Source organism: Arvicola amphibius, chromosome 3, assembly GCF_903992535.2.
Source record: "Arvicola amphibius chromosome 3, mArvAmp1.2, whole genome shotgun sequence".
Lineage (NCBI taxonomy): Eukaryota > Metazoa > Chordata > Mammalia > Rodentia > Cricetidae > Arvicola > Arvicola amphibius.
Genome location: NC_052049.1, coordinates 176,365,715 through 176,387,960, shown reverse-complemented (window position 1 = coordinate 176,387,960; position 22,246 = coordinate 176,365,715). Strand labels below are relative to the sequence as shown.

The 22,246-nt window shown below is 54.8% G+C and overlaps 1 protein-coding gene across 4 annotated transcripts in view; it reads left to right on the top strand.

The window, feature by feature from the left end:
- The window catches only part of Nbeal2 (neurobeachin like 2), a 31,814-nt gene that overhangs the window by 1,840 nt on the left and 7,728 nt on the right, over nucleotides 1–22,246 (top strand). The window contains exons 1-30 of one of the 4 annotated variants that reach the window (XM_038322417.2): nucleotides 166–444; nucleotides 9,827–9,915; nucleotides 9,995–10,123; nucleotides 10,232–10,313; nucleotides 10,393–10,517; nucleotides 10,719–10,801; nucleotides 12,281–12,366; nucleotides 12,457–12,739; nucleotides 12,847–12,953; nucleotides 13,237–13,317; nucleotides 14,656–14,739; nucleotides 15,081–15,179; nucleotides 15,561–16,162; nucleotides 16,239–16,371; nucleotides 16,462–16,581; nucleotides 16,773–17,079; nucleotides 17,290–17,372; nucleotides 17,464–17,556; nucleotides 17,716–17,890; nucleotides 18,012–18,145; nucleotides 18,406–18,565; nucleotides 18,762–18,864; nucleotides 19,011–19,164; nucleotides 19,256–19,414; nucleotides 19,601–19,760; nucleotides 19,979–20,085; nucleotides 20,255–20,770; nucleotides 21,292–21,470; nucleotides 21,565–21,724; nucleotides 22,042–22,179. In XM_038322417.2, the coding sequence (XP_038178345.1) occupies nucleotides 394–444; nucleotides 9,827–9,915; nucleotides 9,995–10,123; nucleotides 10,232–10,313; nucleotides 10,393–10,517; nucleotides 10,719–10,801; nucleotides 12,281–12,366; nucleotides 12,457–12,739; nucleotides 12,847–12,953; nucleotides 13,237–13,317; nucleotides 14,656–14,739; nucleotides 15,081–15,179; nucleotides 15,561–16,162; nucleotides 16,239–16,371; nucleotides 16,462–16,581; nucleotides 16,773–17,079; nucleotides 17,290–17,372; nucleotides 17,464–17,556; nucleotides 17,716–17,890; nucleotides 18,012–18,145; nucleotides 18,406–18,565; nucleotides 18,762–18,864; nucleotides 19,011–19,164; nucleotides 19,256–19,414; nucleotides 19,601–19,760; nucleotides 19,979–20,085; nucleotides 20,255–20,770; nucleotides 21,292–21,470; nucleotides 21,565–21,724; nucleotides 22,042–22,179 (4,782 nt within the window). In that variant the 5' untranslated portion in view covers nucleotides 166–393. Of the gene's footprint in view, nucleotides 1–165; nucleotides 445–9,826; nucleotides 9,916–9,994; nucleotides 10,124–10,231; nucleotides 10,314–10,392; nucleotides 10,518–10,718; nucleotides 10,802–12,280; nucleotides 12,367–12,456; nucleotides 12,740–12,846; nucleotides 12,954–13,236; nucleotides 13,318–14,655; nucleotides 14,740–15,080; nucleotides 15,180–15,560; nucleotides 16,163–16,238; nucleotides 16,372–16,461; nucleotides 16,582–16,772; nucleotides 17,080–17,289; nucleotides 17,373–17,463; nucleotides 17,557–17,715; nucleotides 17,891–18,011; nucleotides 18,146–18,405; nucleotides 18,566–18,761; nucleotides 18,865–19,010; nucleotides 19,165–19,255; nucleotides 19,415–19,600; nucleotides 19,761–19,978; nucleotides 20,086–20,254; nucleotides 20,771–21,291; nucleotides 21,471–21,564; nucleotides 21,725–22,041; nucleotides 22,180–22,246 lie in introns of those variants that run through there. The other 3 variants (XM_038322416.2, XM_038322419.2, XM_038322418.2) reach the window with 3 other exon arrangements.

Sequence of the window (22,246 nt, the reverse complement as noted above, 5' to 3'; positions counted from 1 at the left end):
ACGCTCCTGCCAGAGGCTCTCAAAGGACTTTGCCTTCGAGGGGCGTGGCTCCGCGCGACCTCCCGGGCCGCCCTGATCTCAAGCTCCTCCCCCAGCATGACACCCCGCCCTTTGCACAGTCCTGGGAGAGGCGGGGCGGTGGCCGCTGCCGCCACAGACAGCAAAGTGTAGGAAGCCAGGCGGTGGCCGGCTGGCCGGGAGGAGGAGGGGCGTGTAGACTTTGGTGACTGAGCGCGACAGGGTCGGGAGCCGCGGACTTCCCCCAGCAGTACACAGCCGCTCCGCCCCGGAGTGACGCCCTCCCGCCCATGGGCCTGGCCCGGGGCAACCGGCGGACGGCACGGAGGAGGCGGCGACAGGTGGCGCGCAGCAGGGCCAGAGCCGGGTCAGGCCATGGCCGCCTCGGAGCGGCTCTACGAGTTGTGGCTGCTGTACTACGCGCAGGTGAGCCCGTCCTGCCCCTGGTCCGCGAGGCCCCCAGATCCCCGCGCGCTGTGCCTGCTGCACCTGCGTCCGGCGCCGCCACCCCCCCACCTCCTCCCCGGCCGCAGATAGGCGCGCGCACGCTGGGCTCCAGCCCCGCACACACGTGCGTGCCCCAGGCCGGCGGGCTGCCTCGAGTATTTGTGCCAGGGGCACCGTTCGCGGGCACGCACTGTACTGCAAGTCCCCCAGCGATACCGCACAGCCTCAGGTTACTCTGACCAGTCACTCCTCACCCCTTTCACAACTCGGTAAACTGAGACCTGGGAAGAAAGGGACTCAATCTGCACGTTGGCTGTTTAGCCTGAGGGGCGCATTTGCGATGAGGCTAGAATGTCACATAGGTTGGGGGATCCGGCAGGTGCCACTCCTTACTGTAGATCAGACTTTAGTCGCCTCAGACTCTTCCAGAGAAGTACTTAGTGCCGTGCGGAGCTCTTGCTGTATTGAGGCAACCTTAGTCTACTTCCATTCTGCAGTGGGGCAGGGTCGTCGGGGGTGAGGCCTGGAAGGATGTCTGACAGGAGCTGCCGGGAGCTCTGTGACTCCTGCGATTGAAACTCTCTGTGACTGTCACACACAGAAGCTCCACTTTCCTTCTGCACTGGAAGCAGGGAGTGATCCCCGGGGTTACGCCTCCTTCCTTGCACCTGCTTGGCACTAGGTGCCTAGCTCAGGTGTGCCCTGGACACAATGGTCCATTGTGTGTCCCTGAACAGCTTGTCACCGGGAGCAGGGATATGGGATGAACCCTGGCCCTCTGAGGAGGCTGACTGATGGTCTGTCTGAGTCTTAGGAGCCGCGGCTTCTTTAGTCGTGGGCTGGTGACCTGTAGAGTCCCACCAAGGGTAACCCAGCCCAAGCTCATTGCACCTCTAAGCCTCTACTTACCTGTCTGTAAAATCAACACAATCTTGCCCTCAGGCCACCTGGACTTTGTGGAGAGGGAACCACTGTGGCTGGCATAGGTCAGAAAAGCCTGCCTCCTCTGCATCTCCATCTTCAAGGGAGATGAGCTGGTGAAGAGATGTCACTGGTTTTTCAGCCTGGGTGGTAGGCTGCTGGAGATGTCCTGGGATGGCTTCCTCAGACTGTTGCCTTTCATAGTGGCCAGGCTGAACTCTATATGGTGATATTATTAGTACTCCTGTCTGCTGGTCTCACACCTCCTCCCAGATGGCCTCTTAGAGTAGGGCCTAGGTGTGGGATACGAGCTGGCTTCTTGTAGTCTTGGAAGCCTGGACAGGCAGGGGGCAGCCTGGGACCAAGCCAACTAATAAATCCAGGATGTGAGAGCAAAACCAGGAGAGTTGGGTGGGGCCAGGCTGGCTGGGGAGAGGAAGCCAGGCAGCCTCCCAGCGCAGCCTTCCTGCCTGCTCCCACAACACCGTTCCACCCCTCAGTGCTGTGTTCTGAAGGAGAGATAGTGCTACTAGGGACCCATTGTGTTTGTATCCTGGGGTGTGTAAGGCAAGGATGGAGCCAATGGATGTTAAGAGACTCTCAGTGCCCAGAGTGATGGCATATGCTTTTGATCTCAGTATGAGTGAGGTTGGAGGCAGGAGGATTGCCGAAAGTCTGAGGCCAATTTGGGCTACAGACTTTTGAGACTTGTCTCAAAAGGAAAGCAAAGAGACCCCTTTTGTCGGTCACCAGCCCGCCAGCCAGCAGCACAGGTGGCCCCTCCCTTCCGCAAGAACTGCCTACCATCTGTTGGGAAACCTGTTTCCCCAGTTGTGGGTCTGGGTGAGGACAGGGAAATCGCCCCATTCCTGTCCTTCCTTTCCCCTAAAAGACCCCAGATGGCATGGATAGACATGACTTCCCTCACCTAAATGGACTCTGTCCTCTTAGTGGGCTCTGGGAGGAGATGGGGGAGGGCCGCTATCAATGTACCCATGGATATTACTTAGTTGGAGTTCCTCAGGGTTCTCTTGGGGAAATCAAGGCAAGATCATCAGAAGGGTTCCTTTAGCCACCAGAGCTTTAGCCTGAGGCCAGGAAGCCTAAGGTGGATCTTTACCTGGGACAACACCTGTAGTTTCCTCTGCTGGGAGCCTATCTTGATCTTCTCCATGCTCACCACTCCACGGCTCCTGTAACCTAACATTCAGTAAGTGTTCCCTGGGAATTATCCCAATGACTGCATGAGAAGATGCCCAGGGCCGTGACCAATCAGGAAGTTATCCCAGAGCAGGCAGAGATGGGATTCTGAGGGCTGAAGGCCAGGAACAACAGGAACGAGCAATGGAAAGTACGAGAAGCAAGCTTTCATCCAGGCATGGTGGCATAGCGTGTCTGTCTGTCTGTCTGCCGCCCCACCCCACCACCACTTTTTAATCCCAATGCTTGGAAGGCAGCAGAAGGCAGATCTCTTGTGAGTTCCAGACCAGCCTGGTCTAAAAAGTGAGACCCTGTCTGAAGGAGAAGCAGCAAGTTATCAGAAGCACAGAGCAGGGCAGAGCCGCCATGGTGAATGGTGGAGCTCAGCTAGTAACGTGTCCACAAGGAAGAAACGGGAGAAGCACAGAAGAACAGGAGCCTGGGCAGCACCTGGAGCGGGCACTTGGGAAACATGTAAAAGTTAATGCAAAATAGCATGTAAATGAGCAGCCCCTTTGCAGGCAGCAGCATGGCTCACTAGCCCCCCCACCCACTGATGGCAGAGCTGAGGGTCACGGAATGTGGCAGGACAGGGATTTATGGCCAATTATGCCATTGAGGAAGGATTCAGAGGTGATGTCAGAGTAGAAGTTCTTTAGTTTTGCTCACTTTTCTCTCTGGTCTCTTATCTTGTCCCATGATCCTTCCTGCCTCATGGGAACTTGACCAGGCCTCTCTGTTCCTCTAAAGCCTTAGCTGGATCCTATGTCCTGGACCTCAGTTTACCTCCCATGTGTGTGTGTTTGCGTGTGTACATATATACATATGTGTGTGTACATGTGGAGGCCAAAGAAAGATATCATGTGCCTTCCTCAATCGTTCTCCAACTAATTTTTAAAAAGATTCATATACTTTTATTTTATGTGTATGGGTGTTTTGCCTGCATGTATGTCTGTGTGTTATATGCATTGCTGGTGTCCACGGAGGCCAGTAGAGGGCATTAGATCCCCTGGACATGGAAGTACAGACAGTTCTGAGTCACCATGTGGGTGCTAGGAATTGAATCCAGGTCTTCTGGAAGAGCAGCCAGTGCACTGAGCCGTCTCCAGTCCCACCACTTTATTTATTTGTTTAGATGGGGTCTCGCTATGTAGCCCCTGATGGTCTGGAAGTAATAATGTATGCCATTCTGCCCTTGAACTCAGATGTCTGCCTGTCTCTGCCGCCATGCTGCATCTAGTTTCTAAAAGCACATTTCAAAAATGTTTAAATTTGTGCAAGCAAGCGCACGCGCGTATGCCACAGTGTATGTGTGAAGGACAGAGGGTAACATCCAGGAGGAGGTCTACCATGTTGGTCCCAGGGATTGAACTAGGGTTGTCAGCCTTGGTGATAGGTGCCTTTACCTGCTAAGCCATCTTGCCAGACCTCCACTTAATTGATTAAGCTAAACTTTTCAGCGAGCTTAAGGGATCAGCCTATCACAGCACCCCACTCCTTGCCCTCCCAGAGCTGAGGTTGTAGATGCACACCCTGGCTTTTGTGGGTGCTGGAGAATCAAAACTCCTGCTTGTGCAACAGGCACTTTACTGACTTACGAGTCCTAGTTCTCTCATTTACTTTCTTTTCGTTGTGGTTTGTTTGTTTTGTTTTGTTTCTTGAGACAGGATTTCTCTGTATAACTGCTCTGGCTGTTCTGGAACTTGCTCAGTAGACCAGGCTGGCCTTCAACTAAGAGATCCACCTGCCTCTGCCTCCCAAGTGCTGGAATTAAAGGCGTGCACCACTGCTTGGTTCTTATTTACGTTCTTAAATGGGCAAATGTACCCAGCTCTTAGTCCCTTTCACACCTGAGGGGCACCTAGAGTTTTTTTCTTCCTGCTTTTGTTGCTAAGGCAATTGGAGGAGGAGGAACATTAGTGATAGAAAATTAGCATAGAGCCTGGGGTTGGGGGGAAAGGCTGGTATCCTTGGGGTTGTTATGACAACTGAGGAGCTGATGGGGAAGTGTGGGATCCCCATGGAAACAGGGTCAGTTACTATGGGGACCATGGCAGGAAATTCTCAGTTTCCATAGTCACAGGACAAGGAAAATGGCTAAATATTGAAGGGTGTTAAGGAGACCAATTAGGCCCACACCTCTTAGTACTGCTTTAGGTACGGGGCCAGAGACTGGTCTGGACACCCAGGCACTTACACCACTATGCTCCCTGGAAAAGTTGCCATCTTCCAGCTTCATCCTGTAGCCTATAGTTCTTATAATATAGCTCAAAGCCACCTGTGGCCTGGCATTACACTCTCCCCTCTTAATGCTGTAGGAGAATTTTTGGGTTGAGAAGCTATCTTGTCCAGACCTATCCAACCCTATTTCTTCCTGTCTGTCCCTGAAGGTGGAGGTAGCTCTGACTGAGGTATCAGGCAGTATTAAACTGTGATCCCTCTCCCTACTACTTGGAGCTCTTCTTCCCTGGGGATCACATCTTAGGCCTTTGAGGCCTAAGGCAGCAAACTGGAGACTGCCCTGGAGGCCTCAACTCTGCACTGAACCATGGGCTGCCTCTTGCTTTCACTCATAGACAGAGATGAGGATGTTGTCCTGTAATGCAGGAATTTGGGCTGAGCAGAGCCCCAGTCATCCTGCCCTTTGCAATGCTGGATGATGTGGCTGCCACTGAACAGACTGTTATAGAGATAGTTGAGGCTAAGTTTGGTGACACACTCTTTTAATCCCTGCCCGTGAGCAGAGGCAGGCAGCTCTCTGTGAGTTCGAGGCCAACTTGTTCTACACAGTAAGACCCTTCTCAACTCCCCCTGACCCCACAAAAAGAGATAGTGAAGCCCAGAGAGTTTTATGTCAAGTAACAGGCTACCCATTAAATGGGGTCTGGGTTCTAAAATTCATACTGTCAGCCACCAATTCCATAAGTAATCCCTACCTGTACAGCAGCAATGGTTTGTGTCTTCAAAGGGTTCTGGTTCTGATCGAGGGTGTTTCTGAAAAGGACACATGGGAAATACAGTGTATACTGCCCTGTGGGATGGGAGCAGCAAGCCATGCCCTTGGACTAGTGTGTTTGGGGAGCTGAGATTGGAGATGAGGGCATCACCTGTGCAGAGCCTCAGATTTTGGAGGAAACCATTGGTTTGCTCTGAAGATGGAGCCTGTGCCAGAGCAGTGACTGATCCAGTGGTGTCTGCTGCAGGCCGGTACTGGGCGTAAGTGTGTACTTACCTTCAGAGGGAGTGTGGTGTCAGGTAACCTAGTGGCCCCTGTCCATCTGGTAGAAAGTGCCCTTCCAATGCCACATGGACATGCCCTAAGCCCACCAGAGTTCTAAGGGGGTAGGTCCATGCCCCAGGAACCTTCTGTGCCTCCCTAGCTCTTGGGAGCTCTTCCTCCTAGTATTCTTTGAGTGTATTTGGGGCTGGCTGGGGACAGGTTGAAATGATGGCTAGTTAGCATCCATCCTTCTAGGGACAGTGACCTCAATTTTCTCCCCTGTAGCAAGACCCAGTATTCCCTTATAGGCTGATGAGCTCTTGGGTGGGCTTGACCTGTGTGGTTGTTCCTCATCTGTCCTGGAGGAGCCAGTGAGGCAGAGGCTCTGAGGTAGCAGGGCACACCTCAAGCCCTGCAGCCACACCCTCAGGCTCTGGAGCCTGTTACAGCCAGCACATCCATCCTGCTCCAGACCCCTGCTGCTGACCTTCTGATGATTCCTACACACACACACACACACACACACACACACACACACACACACTCTGATATTTAGTGCTGTAGCTTCAAACAATGGAATTCAGGTCAGAGCTGGCCTGAAGCATTCTAGGGAGAAGGAGTGAGGCCCAGAAGAGAGGGACTGGCAGCCTCTCCTGTCACTTGTCTTGTGCTTTTGTCTCTTTTGTGCCCCTTCAGAGCCCATGAACCCTGCCTTGATTGGCCTAGCCCTGAACCTCGCTCAGCCCTATCTGGAGTGTTTACAGGACTAGACAGGCCAAGGGTGTGATTCAAGGGATAGCAGGCCAGAGTAGCCATGAGGAAGATGGAAATTCCTGCTTAATTACCCCAAGCTCAAGTCACTGAGGCAGTAGAATAGGGTGTAGATGTCTGGGCCACAGGGTAATCGAAGTACAGAAAGCAGACCCTGACTGTTCCAGGGGTTTAGAGGGCTAGGCTCAGCAGTTGGGCCCTTATTCTAGGCATGGAGAAGGGTCAGTTGGGGATTTAGGTCTCCATATTTTGGGAGATGGTTTGACTAGGGATAGTTGGGAAAGTGTTGGGCTATTGTGTGTGTGTGCGCTTGTGTGCGTGCATACATGAGTGCGTGTGTGTGTGTGTGTGTGTGTGTGTGTGTGTTGATGCTGATTCACCTTGGCTGGCTGGCCTTCAAGCTCCACACACCTGCTAGCCTCTGCCTCTGCAAGTGCTGAGCTTAGGAACATGTGCTGCTGATCCTGACTCTTTATATGGTCTTGGGGATCTGAACTCAGGTCTCCATGGTTACGTGGGAAGCATTCTCACTGAACCATGTCCCCAGCCCAATGTTGGGACATTTTTGAAACCAGAAGGATTCTATGAGGCCACCAAGAGGGGTCAGGGTCGAATGGCCAGGTTCCTTAGCCTAATACAAAGATCTGGCTGCATTATCCCGAAAGGTACAGCTGGACCCAGGGTGCTGAGGCTTCCCTGAGGCTTCCCACTTCCCACCTGTAATGGGTTCAGAAGAAATGCTCTAGAGGCCTGGTGTGCTCTGATAAAATGTCTGTGAGGTCATCTTAAAAGGGGAAGGGTTGTTTGGGTTCTTGGTTTTGGAGGTTTCCATCTACAGTGGTCTGACTCTGTTGCTTTTATGCCTATGACAAGGCAGAAGTATCACGACAGAGAAAGCTGCTTTGCTTTATGTTAACCAGAAAGGGTGGTCATGAGTGGGGTGGGGGAGAATATGCACAAGCAAGCCATATATGCACAGGGACAAGGTATAGCTTCCAAGGGAATGTGCCATGGCACTCCTACCCCATCCCAGGAACCCACCAGATTATGAACCTATCGATGGATAATCCACTGATAATGGTTAGAGCCTTCCTGATCCAGTTACTTCCCTAAAACCCCACTAGAACACTTTTGCATTAGAGACCAGGCCTTCAACACATGAGCCTTTGGGATAACGCTCTAAATCCAACCTGGCCTTCTTGGTGGTTATGAGTCTGGGCATCTTGGTCTTCCTGCTGGCTGGTGGGGAAAGGGACTTCCAGGGAGGCTTGGGAAAGTCAACAAAGGTAACAAGACAGATAGAAAGTCACAGTGATGTCTTGCTTCTTGATGTCCATGGTCCCTTTCTGGGTTACCTGACTATGTAGTGAATGCCATAATCCCAGTTCTCAGGAAGTGGAGTCTGGAGTTCAAGAATAGCCTTAACTACCTAGAGGGTCCAAGGCTTGCTGGGTCTATGTGAGACCCTGTCTCAAAGTGGGGGAGGAGGAGTAGGCCACAGGGGATAACTCAGTGTTTGCTTTGCAAACATGAGGACCTGAGTTGGGATCCTGAGAACCCATGTAAAAACTGGGCATGGCATCACATGTCTGTAACCCTAATACTTGGGAGCAGAAACCAACAGGTCCTGGGGACTCTCTGGCTAGCCAATGTAACCCAAATGGTGAGCACTCTTTCAATGAGAGACCTTGTCTCTTATAACAGTGATTCTGTGGGTCTTGACCTCTCTGGGGGTCAAAAGACCCTTTCACAGACATCCCCTAAGACCATCAGAAGACACAGTGTTTTTGTTTTGTTTTTGGTTTAGGTTTTTCAAGACAGGGTTTCTCTATAGCTTTGTAGCCTGTCCTGGAACTTGCTCGGTAGACCAGGCTGGCCTCGAACTCACAGAGATCCACCTGCCTCTGCCTCCCAAGTGCTGGGATTAATGGCGTGCACCACCACCACCCAGTGACACAGATGTTTATATTCCATATAACAGTAGCAAAATACAGTTATGAAGTAACAACAAAAATAATTTTATGGATCTAGTCCGCACCATATGAGGAACTGTATTAAAGGGTCACAGCGTTAGGAAGCAGTCTTGGGCACTGTGAGCACTGGCTGACGTGTGCCATTTTTCTTGTCCTTCTCCACTGTTGTTCTCATTTCCTCTCTAACTTGGGAAAGGTGATGGTTCTCTGGTGGCAGCTACTTGGACTCCAGAGTGGGGGAGAGACTAATGTACAGCCAGGTTCACTCCCGTGTCCTGGATACAGCACTAAGTTAAGGCAAACGGCTAGCTGTGTCACTGAGCAAAAGACCTGTGGGATCCAGGTAGGGACAGAGATGTAGGAAGGCTTGCATGGTCTTCCCAGACTCCAGGTCTTGAGCCACACTGGGAAATGTGAGTACTTTAAATGAAAGTTACCTGGCACCCTGACAGCAAGGATGGTACCCAGGACAGAAAGACCCTCACCCCATGTGCGGCAGGCCTTGCCCATATTGTGTTTGCAGCCCAGGGTGCCCCAGGGCCCCCTCCACATCCCTGCGGTCTGCTGGGAGGAAGCGACTGCCCTCCCCCACCGTGACTCTGCGCTTCCTGCCCCAGCCAGGGCAGAGGAAACATATTTTGTTCACACCATAATTTCCTTGGCGGCGCCCATACACTGGCTCAGCCACTACCCACCCCTCTTGTCCATGGAACCGGCTTTGGGACCTGGGGTCCAGGTAAACAGCAAGAGCAGATGGGGATTTCAGGGCAAGGGTGGGCTGTTGAGCAAGGATCCTGTAGCGCTGACGTCTAAGTGTGTCTTGGATGCCTATCTGACAATGTGTGTGCAGCCTGGTGCACATAGTACCAAAGTTTTTCAGGAGGTGGTGGCTGCAGAACTTGGAAAGGGTGCCAGGGCAGGATACACCCCAAAGCTTTGACTAGAGAGCAGCAGCACTAGTGTGGCCCATAACCACGCCCCCCCACCTAAGCTCCTCCTCTGCCTGTGTCAGGCCTGTGTGGGTCCCAGCATTAGAAAGGTGGGAACAAAGACTGAAGGTTGGACTGAGAGAAGCAGCTGAGGTCCTGGAGGTGACCCGTCGATACCACAGTGGTCCCTTTCAAGTTCCTGTCTTCCAGGGCCCATCCTCTTCTCCCTTCCCCAGCCCCTGTCACTCCACCTCTAATCCATCCAACCGTGTGCTCCACCTGTCCATACCCGTCTCCTCTCTTCACTGAGATTCTCCCCTCTCATTCTTGAAATCTTTGGTCAACAGAAGGACCTTGGCTACCTGCAGCAATGGCTGAAGGCCTTTGTGGGTGCCTTCGAGAAGAGTATCTCATTATCCTCCCTGGAACCTCGAAGGTAAGGCTGGATTTGCATGGAGGCCAGGGCCAGGCAGATATGGCTGCCCTTGGCACTCAGTAACTCCCCCTTCCCACAGGCCAGAGGAGGCAGGTGCGGAAGTCCCTCTGCTACCCCTAGATGCTCTCCATTCGCTAGCCGAGCAGCTGGACCAGGACGACCTGGAACAGGCCCTGCTGTTGCTGAAGCTCTTCATCATTCTCTGCAGGTGGCTCTTCCCTAGTGTCCTCTGCGGACGGGCGGAGGCATGGATGTGTAGGCCAGGGAGTGAGGGAGACCTGAGTGTGACCTCTCTTGCTCTTCACCCCAACCCCAGGAACCTGGAGAACGTAGAGGCTGGTTGGGGCCAGGTCCTGGTGCCCCGAGTGCTGGCACTGCTCACTGGGCTGATGGCTGAGGTGAGGGGCCTGCCTGGATTGGGTGGAGACAGCTACTGCAGGTCTGACTGGCTAACCCCCTTCTCTCTGCACACTTCAGCTGAAAGGACCCCCATCATCAAAGGAGGGCCGTGAGACCCAGCTGGAGAGTGTGGCCCTGCATGCTCTGCTCCTGTGCGAGGAGCTCTTTGACCCCTACCAGACCTGGAGGCGCCAGCACCATGGGTGAGACCCAGGCCTCGGGCAGGGTGGCCTGCAGGAGACAGGACAAAGGACAGGGATGGGATGGGATTGTTGGTCTTATGGGGACTAGCCTGTGTGCAGGCTGGAGGAGAATGACCAGTGGCCTGACCAAGAAGAGGTGAGAGTTCAGCTGATGGATCTCAGTGCGGGCTTCACCCCAACTCTCCCCACCCCCACCCCCAGGGAAGTCATCAGCTCCAAGGAGAAGAGCAAATACAAGTTCCCTCCAACCGCTTTGCCCTGTGAATTCGGAGCCTTCTTCCAAGGTCAGGCTCCACCCAGTCCTGCCTCCAAACTTAGGTCCCTTTCCCTGTAGTTCCCCAATGCCATCCGCTAGACAGGAACTCCTTGGTGGTCTGGCCTGGGGGAGGTACTGGAACCTTCAGCAGCCATGTAAGAGTTTGCTGGTAGAGAGAAAAGAAAGGGCAAGCTTGCACAAAGACATTTTTTCCTAGGCTGGAATGAGGACTTTCCCTCCGGTGGGGTGTTGACCTGTACCCTGAATCTTCCTTCTCTCCTGGCTCCTCCCAGACATTTGTACTTTCTTCATTCCTTGTCCAGTCTCTCTGCTCGGGTCGCCCCCAACCTACCTAGGCTCTTCCTCCTCGGGTCCCTTTCTGCCCTAGCTGTCTCTACATACTTCTTCACTCCTGGAGGGGTGATACCCAGAAGCCCCTCTAGCCGTGTGTGTGTGTGTGTGTGTGTGTGTGTGTGTGTGTCCGTTTGTCCCTGCTTTTTTCATTCACTTGTTTCTTCCCTTCTGGGCCTTCTCTCTCTCTTCTCTCATTGGAGGGACAGCAGGCAGCACTGGATATGGTCAGAGCAGGAAGTAGCTGGACAGAGACAAGCAGGGCTGTGGGAAGGTGGTTCCTCTCGGATGGTCTAGCAAGTCAGTTGTACGTGGCTCCAGGAGGGGGGATCCCTGGGGGAGCCCTGCCTTCATTTCCTATAGCCTAGGCATTCTTAGGACCACCTAGATTTCTTTCCTCCCATTTGTAGAACCCTTCAATGGCAGCTTGGTATCCTCAGGGTTGATTCTCATTCCTCCCCACTTCTGTCCCCAAATCCTTAGAATGTCACCAATTACTCCTTCTCAGGGTATTAGCCCTCTGTGTCCTCTCCCCTCATGGGGCAATTTTATTCTTAGGTCTTGCCTCAAAAGCCCCATTGCAGGGAGGCCCCAACCCCACCCAATCCCACCTGAGTCACACAACATGACTCAGGCCTGGATCGTTCTGCCTTCTGGGTTTCACTTCGCTGCCCGACACCTTGTCCAGCTTGGCTGGAGCAAGGCCACATGTGAGGCTATGAAAGCCCCTAGAAATCCCCGGTGGGGAAGGGGAACTGTCAGTGCAGTTGACACAGCCTGGTCCCCAGAGCCATGCACCAGAAGCTCCCACTGTCGCAGTAGGACAGGGAACAGATCTGCATCTTAGAAGAGTAGCTACGTGTCGCTCTGGGACCCTGTCACTTTGGGACGCAAGGATTTAGGACGCTGCTTAGGGTCTCAGGGCTGGACCATATGTCCCTCAAGAACACTGTAACCTCCCATCCCCCTGCCATACAACCACGTCATTTTAGACCCATATCAGGGGGGTTTCCTTCCGCAAGTCTGGGCATTTGCTAAGGCTCAGCTTTTACCCCACACCCCCATGCTAGATACCCTACCTCTTATGTAGGGTACATAAGCCTACAAACCCATAGCCCTACAAACGTGACATTGTTCTGCTCTACCTGCTACCCAGAGAGCCTGCAGGATGCAGACCGTTTGCCTCCCACGTTGCTGTTGCGGCTCATCCACCTCTTTGGCGCTGTCCTTGCAGGAGGAAAGGTGGGTTGGGTGGTGAGCTGTGGACCAAGGGGTGGGCCTCTCGGCACCTTGCCTCTAAGTGAGCCCACTGCCATCTTTCCTTACCTGTAGGAGAACGGACAGGTGGCTGTGAGCACTGGCTCTGTGCAGGGACTGCTAGGTGTGGTGCGGAGCTGGGGTCGTGACCCAGCGCAGGACCTGAGCCAGGTACTGCTAGCTCTGAAAGCACTGGTGGGGGCAGTGCATGTCCTGCACGCAAGCCGGGCACCACCCCGAGGACCAGAACTCCGCACCCTGCTTGAGGGCTACTTCCACGTTCTTAATGCTGACTGGCCAGCTAGTCCAAGTTCAGGCCCCGAAGAGGCCCTTGTCACCCTGCGGGTCAGCATGCTCGGTAGGTATGGGCTCCCAGGCCCTTGGTGCCGGTGGAAAGGCCAGACTGGGGAGAGGTGGGATGTGTAAGTGTGCTCGTGGGGGAGTCTGACCTTGACCCCTACACAGATGCTATCCCCATGATGCTGGCATGCGAGGACCGGCCAGTGCTACAAGCCACCTTCCTCAGCAACAATTGCTTTGAACATCTTATTCGCCTCATCCAGAACAGCAAGGTGGGTGGGGTTTCACCTGGGGGTGGAAGGCCTGAAACCCCGGGGGAATCACAGAGACTTCCCGGACGGTTGCTGCTGAGCAAACATGGCTGTGGCCTGTGCTCAGTGGGAGGGCCTGGGGCCTGGGCAGGGTTTATCCCTTTGGGTTTTGACCCCACTCTGATGGGAGTACTGTGACAAGGACCCAGTGGGCCATTTCCCACTGATGCATAGCCCTGGCAGCTCCCCTGCTCCTGCTCTAACCTCTCGTCCTCCTCCTCTACTCCCCTCCTCCTCCTCACAGCTATACCTGCAGGCCCGGGCACCCCCTGAGGGGGACAGTGACCTGGCCACCCGGTTACTGACTGAGCCCGATGTCCAGAAGGTACCACCCTTTGGCTGACCAGCTCAGGCAGCACCTCCCTGGGTCACCCACCCTGGGCTCCTTCTTTGACCATTTCCTGCACTCTAGAATAGTGGATGTGGGTAGATGTGCTTGAGCACCATACCTGGCGGTGAGGGTGACCCTCCCATACCCTTTCTTCACCCCAGCCCCTTCCAAGACCCTATTCTAGAGACTGGAGCAGGAAGTGGTCTCTAACCCCCCCTGGTGTTAGAATTGGGTACCAGGGTGTAGCTGGAAGGAACCTTCGAAACCTTTCACCACCTACCCTACATCCCCTTCTCAGAAGGAGACACAAGTACAGACACTAAGAGCTTAGGTTGTAACCACCTACTATGGCAGGGGTTCCTAGTGGGGCCCATTTTTTCCGTGGCTCCTGAGTCCTATACTAAACAGATCTGGCTCCTTATAACATGCTACATGCCTCATGTCATAGGTGCTGTAGGAACTGCGGGGTATCAGATGGGGTCTCTACACCTGGGCCCCCAACCTCCAGAGCCTCTGTCCTGGCTTTGTCTTCATGAGGCAGCCTCGTATGTTTATCACCTATGGTTACTTCTGAGAATCTGCCTGTCCATTCAGCTCCAAATCAGGCAGGGCTAGGTGACACCCCCACCCCCCTTGATTTTATTTCCAGATAAGGAAACAGGCCTAGAGAAGGGAAGGTTGTCTGAGGTCACATTTCGGGGGGACTGGGAAGAACTGTGAGCAAAGGGCTCACAGAAAAAAACATGGCTTAACACTTGATATCAGCCTCTCATCCCCCAGAGTGGGTCAGGGGGAGTGCCTCTGACTGCCAGTTTCAGTTAAGCTGAACCACAGCATCCTCACCGATTTAAGGGATGGGGAACAGGGTAGGACTTAGAGGTCTTGAAGGTTCTTCTGGATCTACTGCCCTGTGATTGATTGCCCCATATCCCTGAATCTCTGTCAATCATCACAGGTGATGGGACACTTGATGACTTGCTTGCACATGTGTCTAACTTGGGTGGGGATGTGGGAAGTAGGGCCAGTAAGCCTACAGGGGGGAGTGCAGAGGCAGTATGCACTGTTGGTCTATCCTTTCCTGCCAGTGGCCCTGTCAGGAGCAGCAGGTGGCAATTGAGCCTCCCCCCTCCCCAGGCGATGGTACTTTCCCAGCCCATCCGCTATGAGAGCACTCCAGCTCAGGGCGACACAGCCTGTGGGGCCAGTCCAGCCTGGTGTTCACAGAGAGCTGCTGATCCAGCAGATGCCCTGGACCCTGGGGGACCTGGCCCTGCACCCCCTTTACTGCCAGGTCCTGGCAGCTGCTTCTCCTGACTTCCCCTCTACCCCAAGGTGCTGGACCAGGACACAGATGCCATCGCCGTCCACGTGGTCAGAGTGCTGACCTGCATCATGAGTGGCTCCCCGTCGGCCAAGGTAAGGATGCTTCAGACTTTCTGTGATAGGAGTCAGAGGTAGAGTTTGTTGTAAACTGACCTGTAAATCTTGTTCCCTAGAGAGCACGTGACTGCCATTCCCTCTGGGGTGTGGTTCCACATGCTTGGTGGGTGTGGTCATCAGTGTGTCCTGGGACACTTGTGAGCTGACCACCATCTGTAGATGAATATAGGCTACTCCATCCTCTATGTTGTCCTTGTCCCTTTCTGTACTATAACCTACAGGCAGAGATAGACAAAGAGTTCCAAAAGTGGAGGGTCCCTGTGAGTATGAATTGGCCACAAACCCACAACTTTCCTTACTTCCACCCAATTTTTCAGGAGGTGTTCAAGGAACGCATTGGCTACCAGCACCTGCAGGAGGTCCTGCAGAGCCATGGGCCCCCCACCCAAAGACTGTTGCAAGAACTGCTCAACATGGTGAGTACTGGGCTGGGGCCTGTGTCCCAAAGGCAGCTGGCCTGAGGCAAGTCCCTAGTCTGGAGGACTGTTACGTATGGCTAATGCAATGTGAGCTGTGGCTCAGACATGTGTCAGTGCCCTGAGTTGAGACCTCTACACTATAGGCCGCAAGGACTATTCCAGGAACATAGAGTTAGGGCTTGGCCAGTCTAGGCTACTTCCAAAGCTTGGAAGTTAGTGCTAAGTACTTGTTTTAATGGTCATGATCATCCATGTACCTTTGGCAAGGCACCAAGATGGGGTGGCACATGCTAGCTTCCCGCACTATGCAACAGGAAGTCTCGTAGCTGGCAAGGGGCCACAACTGACCTGGGGCTGTCACATTTTTTCCACCTACAGGCTGTGGAGGGTGACCACAGCCTGCACCCGCCTCCACCAATCCGCAATGAACAGCCAGTGTTGGTGCTGATGCAATGGCTACCGGCATTGCCCACAGCTGAGCTGCGCCTCTTCCTGGCACAACGGCTGTGGTGGCTCTGTGACAGCTGCCCTGCCAGCCGTGTCACCTGTGTGCAAGCAGGCCTAGTGGGCTACCTGTTGGAGACACTTGGCACAGGGATAGCCCTGGGAGTCCGCTGCCAGGAGCAGCTGTTAGCATTGCTGCAAGCTCTGGGCCGAGTGTCTCTAAGGCCCTTGGAGCTGCGTCGTCTGCTGCGCCCCCCACCAGGACTGGACTCAGAGTCAGAGGGAACTGAATCTCAGAAGGCTCGGCATGCAGGTGCCATCATCCGAGCGCTGTCAGGCATGGCCCGGCACCGGGGTCCTGCACGTGCCCTGCGCTACTTTGACCTCACACCTAGCATGGCAGGCATCATGGTACCACCTGTGCAGCGATGGCCGGGACCTGCCTTTACCTTCCATGCCTGGCTCTGTCTGCACTCCACAGAGACAGCTCCTACCTCAGCTCCCAGCCGACCCCTCCAGCGAAAACAACTGTACAGGTGGGTAACTACCAAGGGCGAGGGACCCACTACCAGCGTAAGAAGAAGCAGGCATAACTGGCTTGCTTGCCCCCAGCTTCTTCACCAGCAATGGCTCAGGGTTTGAGGCCTTCTTCACGGCAGCTGGGACCCTGGTGGTAGCCGTGTGCACACGGAAGGAATACATAACCATGAGCTTGCCTGAAGTGTCCTTCGCTGATTCTGCCTGGGTGAGTCCCCACCCTTCTCACATGGACCAATGTGGGACGAGGAACGCCAAGACTCAAGCATGGCTTGAGTCTTCATGGCTTCTCTTACAGCACTGTGTGGCCATTGTGCATGTGCCTGGGCGCCGACTCTTCAGTCAGAACCTGGTCAGTGTCTACAAAGATGGCCATCTAGTCAAGACAGCAGCTCTTCACTTCCCATCCCTCAGTGAGGTGTGCTAGGCAGGGTTTGGGAGGCCTTGGGTCAGGCGGAGGGACTTGGGCCAGTGTGGACTGGAACCCCTGTGTGTCTTCAGCCTGCATCGCTCTGCAGTCCATGGTTTTGGGAGTCATCATAAGCTGGAAATAGGTGGACTCCCAGGCTTTGCTCGGACCTGACTAGTCTCCCAATCCTGAACCCGCAGCCTTTCTCATCCTGCTGTATTGGTTCTGCTGGGCACCGCACAACGACGACCACCACAGGGCTCCCCACTGCCTTGTCTCACACTCACCCCTCCCTCACCCGCTCCCAGTCAGTCCCAGCCTCCACGGACTTGGGCTGGGGGCCTGGGCTGGGGGCCCCTCTGCAGGAGGGCAGCATCAGCTCCACCCTTGCAGGCACCCAGGACACTCGGTGGGGAAGCCCTACATCTCTGGAGGGGGACCTGGGGACTGTGGCCATCTTCCACGAAGCCCTGCAGGCATCTGCCCTGCAGGTCCTGCATGTCCTGGGTATGTAGCACCTATGTCTGTCTTCCCGGGCCCTAGTCCCAGCCTCTACCCCATTGTCCCAGTGTCAGGGCATCAGATTTGCAGAGTGCCCAGAGGAGGACGGCAACCCTAGGAATCTGTCCTCTGGGCATGCAGGGAGAAGGGAAGCTGTGGGTGGGCTTTTGCCAGAGGCCCTCCTGAGCTCTTCAAACCTTGAGTTCTTCTCTCCAGGGCCCAATGAGCCAGCACCCTTCAAGCCTGAGGGTGAACTACACGAGCTTGGTGCCAAGCTGCTCCTCCATTATTCGCCTCAGGTATTTAGGGACTGGGGAACACTCCCTACCCTCTGGCTCTGCCCTCAGGCTTCCGCTTTCAGTCTGTTACCCCCTTTTCCATTTGATCCAGGCCTGTAAGAGCAACATCTGCCTGGACCTGTCCCCTGGCCATGGGCTGGATGGCCGCCTGACAGGACATAGGGTGGAGACATGGGATGTGAAGGTACGTGTGTACATGTGTAGTGCACAGAGGGCTAGCTGGGAGCAGTATTGGGCCCCGGTCGTGTTTGGAAGACCAGTTTAAGAGACCCACACTTTGCGTCCAGGCTTTAGACAAGATGCTCGTGGGGAGCTGTCCTCTTACCACTGCCCCTCCCCCCAGGATGTGGTGAACTGTGTAGGGGGCATGGGTGCCCTGCTGCCCTTGCTGGAGCGAGTAGCTGTGCAGCCCCAAGAGGCTGAAGCAGGTCCAGGTGAAACATATGACCTTGTGGGACCTGAACTGACCTCAGGCCATAACACTCAGGGCCTGCTTCTCCCCCTGGGCAAGTCTTCAGGTGAGTCCTTCACACCTGGATTCAGGAGAAAGTCTTGGTATGGCGGTGGGGTTGTGCACGTGAAGTAGTGGCTTCTGACATGCCCTTGACCAACCTCTGTCCTCTTCCTGGCCATCGGCAGAGGAACGGATGGAGAAGAATGCAGTGGCTGCCTTTCTCCTGATGCTTCGGAACTTCCTGCAGGGCCACACTGTGAATCAGGAGAGCCTGGTGCAATGCCAGGGGCCTGCCATCATAGGGGCCCTCCTGCGCAAGGTGAGGCCTACTGAGCAGCTTGAAAAGAGATGGGCAGGACCTTCTGGACAGTGGTGTCTGAGTGGGGCCTGAATGGGCAGGTTTGGTTGTAAGGACGTGGGTAGGAAGGTGGCTCAGGCTGTCAGGGGAAGCTTGTATTTCAGAGATGGCTGCAGTCCTGAAAGGCTGTGAGCAAGGATGGTGGTTCATGTCTGCTGCTGAGAAGACCAGGACAGCAGGAGGCAGGGCCTGACATCTCAGTCAGCTCCTTCTTCCCGCAGGTCCCCAGCTGGGCCATGGATATGAACGTGCTCATGTCTGCCCAGCTGCTGATGGAGCAGGTGGCATCTGAGAGCAGCGGGCCCCTCCTCTACCTGCTCTACCAACATTTGCTCTTCAACTTTCACCTCTGGACCCTCAGTGACTTTGCTGTGCGCCTGGGTAGGTAAAGGTCTCAGGAAAGAGGCCTAGCCACAGGGCAGGGCAGGGTGAGAAGTCATAGCCTTGCTCTAGATGATCTGAGGTGACATACCTGAGGGGTCAGAACTGTGCCCTGGGGTGTGAGGATGGTGCCTGGGAGGTGCAGCAGAGGCGGAGCCCTGCCCTGGAGGAAGCTTTTTTGCTGATGTCCGCTCAGGTCACATCCAGTACATGTCCAGCATAGTCCGTGAGCATAGGCAGAAGCTTCGGAAGAAGTATGGAGTCCAGTTCATCCTCGATGCTCTGCGCACACACTACAGGTTAGGCTGGTGGGGCCAGGTGGATGCTGGGGCCTGATATGGTCGTGCCTGGTATTGGAGACAGGGTGACATGTTGCCTAGTTCACTTATCCACTTTCTCTGATCTTGCCTCTCTGACTGCTGGTTGTGCTTGCTGGACCCACTAGTCCACAGCGGGAGCGCCCCCTCGCGGCCGACGACCTGCGCACAGTACAGACATCCCTTTTGGGTCTGGCGCGTGAGTTCCTGGTTCGCAACTTCTCCGTGGATGACATGCAGGTTGTGTTGAGCTTTTTGACAGCCACCAGTGATGATGGCCAGGTAGGCAGGAGGTTGGGGAGGGTGAGATTTGGGTGAGAGGTATATAGGCCAGCTGGGGAACCCAGTCTAGAGAGACATTCTGTATCCTTAGGTGGTAGGCACACTGGACTTGTTGCTGGCCCTGCTTCACGGTTCTCCAGCACAAGAGCCCTTGGCCATCTTCCTGTTAGAGACAGGGAACCTCGAGGTGCTGTTCACACTGTTGGTGAGGCCAAGATCACCACCTCTTTTGACCGACAGAGTCTTCAAGGTATACCCAGCCCCATCCTGACTGGGTATACCCATTCTCTGAGGCCCAGACTGGAATCTCGGGAAGCCTTGCACTAGTAAATAAAGCTACTTCCACGGGCCTCCTCTGGAGCCACATACCTGTGCAGTGATTTTCCTTCTATGTCAGGGCCTCTGTGATGACAGCCCCTTGATCTCCCCGACACAGATCTTGCGAAGACTGCAGCAAAATGAACGGTTACCTGAGCGGAACCGCCAGAGGCTCCGGCTGCGAGACTGTGGTCTCCAGGGTCTTGTTGCCAGCTTGCCCGAGGGGACCATCTCTCCCCAGCTCTGCCAGGGCCTCTATAAGCTGTTTATGGGAGCAGGTATGACATGGTTGGGACCAAGAGGCAGATGAGATGGAGGGGAGGATGCATTTCGGTCGCAGAATGCTCACATAGCATTCACGAGACCGCAACACAGCAACAAGCAAACAGAACCAGAGCAGGCAGAGTGGGCAACATCTATCGGGAATGGGTCTGGTGGGAAGAGGGAGTGTTCCCATAGAGGACAGGATTGAGACAGTCCCCTCCTACCATGTCAGCCCCTCAGGTTGCATCCCCGGATTGCCTGAATCTCTCAGATTTATTGGCTGTGGTACAGCTGTCCCTCCAGGCTGACCTCAGCGTCCGCCTGGACATCTGTCGTCAGGTGAGTGAGAGAGAAAAGCCTGGGGAGGAAAAGGGATAGCTTCTGCTTGCAGTTCATTTTGTCTGTCTGCAATGGGGTGTCTTTGGAGGCCCCCACTGTTAAGACCTTGGGATGAGGCTCTAGGGAAGCAATCAGATAGCCTCTAATTTGCTGTGCCCTGGCTTGGCAGCTCTTTCACCTCATCTACGGACAGCCAGAAGTAGTGCGGCTACTGGCCCAACAAGCTGGTTGGCAGGATGTGCTGACCCGCCTGTATGTCCTGGAGGCTGCCACAGCCAGCAGTCCCCCGCGCTCTCTCCCAGAGCTGCCCACCTCCCTGGAGCCAGCCCTGTCCCCACCACCCACCGAGTTGCCTGCTGAATCTTCTGACGTCTTCCTACCTTCAGAGCCTCCGTGCCCTGACCCAGATGCCTTTTACCATGCCCTCTCCCCGTTCAGTACGCCCTTTGACCTGGGCTTGGAACGGGCCAGTGTGGGCTCAGGCAATACTGCTGGCGGTGGCAGCAGCAGTGGAGCGATTACTCCAGCCAGCCAGCCTGGCACACCTTCCCCGCTGGATGGGCCGCGGCCCTTCCCTACTGCCCAAGGACGCCACAGCTCCAGTCTCTCCAATGTGCTAGAGGACGGCAGCCTTCTAGAACCCACCGTCAGTGGGGACGACACCTCTAACACAAGCAACCCCCAGGTGAGGGGCCACCTTCTGACCTTGTGGGGACGACACCTCTAACACAAGCAACCCTCAGGTGGAGGCCACCTTCTGACCTTGCATTGTGTCTGGAGATGATACCTCAGGGGAGCAGGGTTAGCAGAGTGACCTCTCCAAAGATGAACTGGATACCAGGACTGATAGTCTCATGCGTAGTTATGTTGAGCCACAGTGGAAGAGAGCAGCCATGTAGGGCCCAGACTTTATAGGGCCTAGGGACAGCCTGTCACTTCTAAGTTGTCTCTCCAGCCCCAGTTCTCCTTGGGAGTTCCCCGCAGCCTTGGCGACTCAGGGTAATTGCCTTTGCAAACATCTCCTCTTTCCAGCAGAACCCCAGGTCTCTCCCCAGAGTTCAGACAGTAACTGGAGCCCTTGCGCCAGTTCTGGCTGTTTGCTGAATGCTGCCTCCACCATTCCTGCTAGTGTGTGGACAAGGGGTGCTGAGTAGAGATTCCCTCCCCTCCCAGCCCACGGCCCTCACTGCCCTCCTTTACCCACAGCAAACCCCTGAAGAGGAGCTGTGCAACTTGCTCACCAATGTGCTGTTCTCAGTGACGTGGCGGGGCGTGGAGGGCAGTGATGAGCCTGCTTGGCGGGAGCGTGGCCAGGTCTTCTCAGTTCTTACCCAGCTGGGGGCCTCGGCCACACTTGTGCGCCCACCAGACTGCATCAAGCGCAGGTAAGAGGGATGATTTGCAAAGGCGATGGGTCTCTGGGAGCCTAGGAGCCAGAGAAGGTGCAAGGTAGGTACTGAGAGTCCTTCTCTTGCCCAGCCTCCTAGAGATGATGCTGGAATCAGCCCTGACCGACATCAAGGAGGCTCCCCCAGGAGGCCTGGCCAGCCTTACCCTTCAGGCACTGTGGCTGCTCCGCCTGCTCCAGGATTTCCTATGCGCTGAGGGCCATGGTAATCAGGAGCTATGGAGTGAAAAGGTGCGACCATTCAGAGGGGCGCGAGCCACGTGCATTCTTGTGACCTTATGAACGTGGGAGTATCTAGTCTGCAAGATGGGAGAGGACCCAGCGCAGTCCTGGACATCTGTGGGCATGTCTAGTCAGAGTCAGGCCAAGGTTTGGAGTGAATGACAGTGTTAGAGACAGCCAGGTATACCTTGCAGGACTGGTCAAGCAGTAAGGGCAGTGACTTTGGCCCAAACCTTCCTTAGCCTCCAGGCCAAATTTTACCTTGCTTTCTTCCTCTGTCTCCTTGGCCTTGTGTGGTAACACGCTGGAAATGTTATATGTGGCAGCTCTTTGAAGGTGTGTGCAACCTCCTTGATCGCCTGGGCGCCTGGCCACATCTAGCCAATAGCATGGCAGAACTCCGTGAGATGGCACAGATTGGCTTACGTCTTGTGCTTGGCTATATCCTGCTGGAGGACCCACAGGTGAGCATGCACGTGGGCAGTGGAGGTGGAGGCAGAGCTGGAGGAGATATAGCAATTGGTGACACCC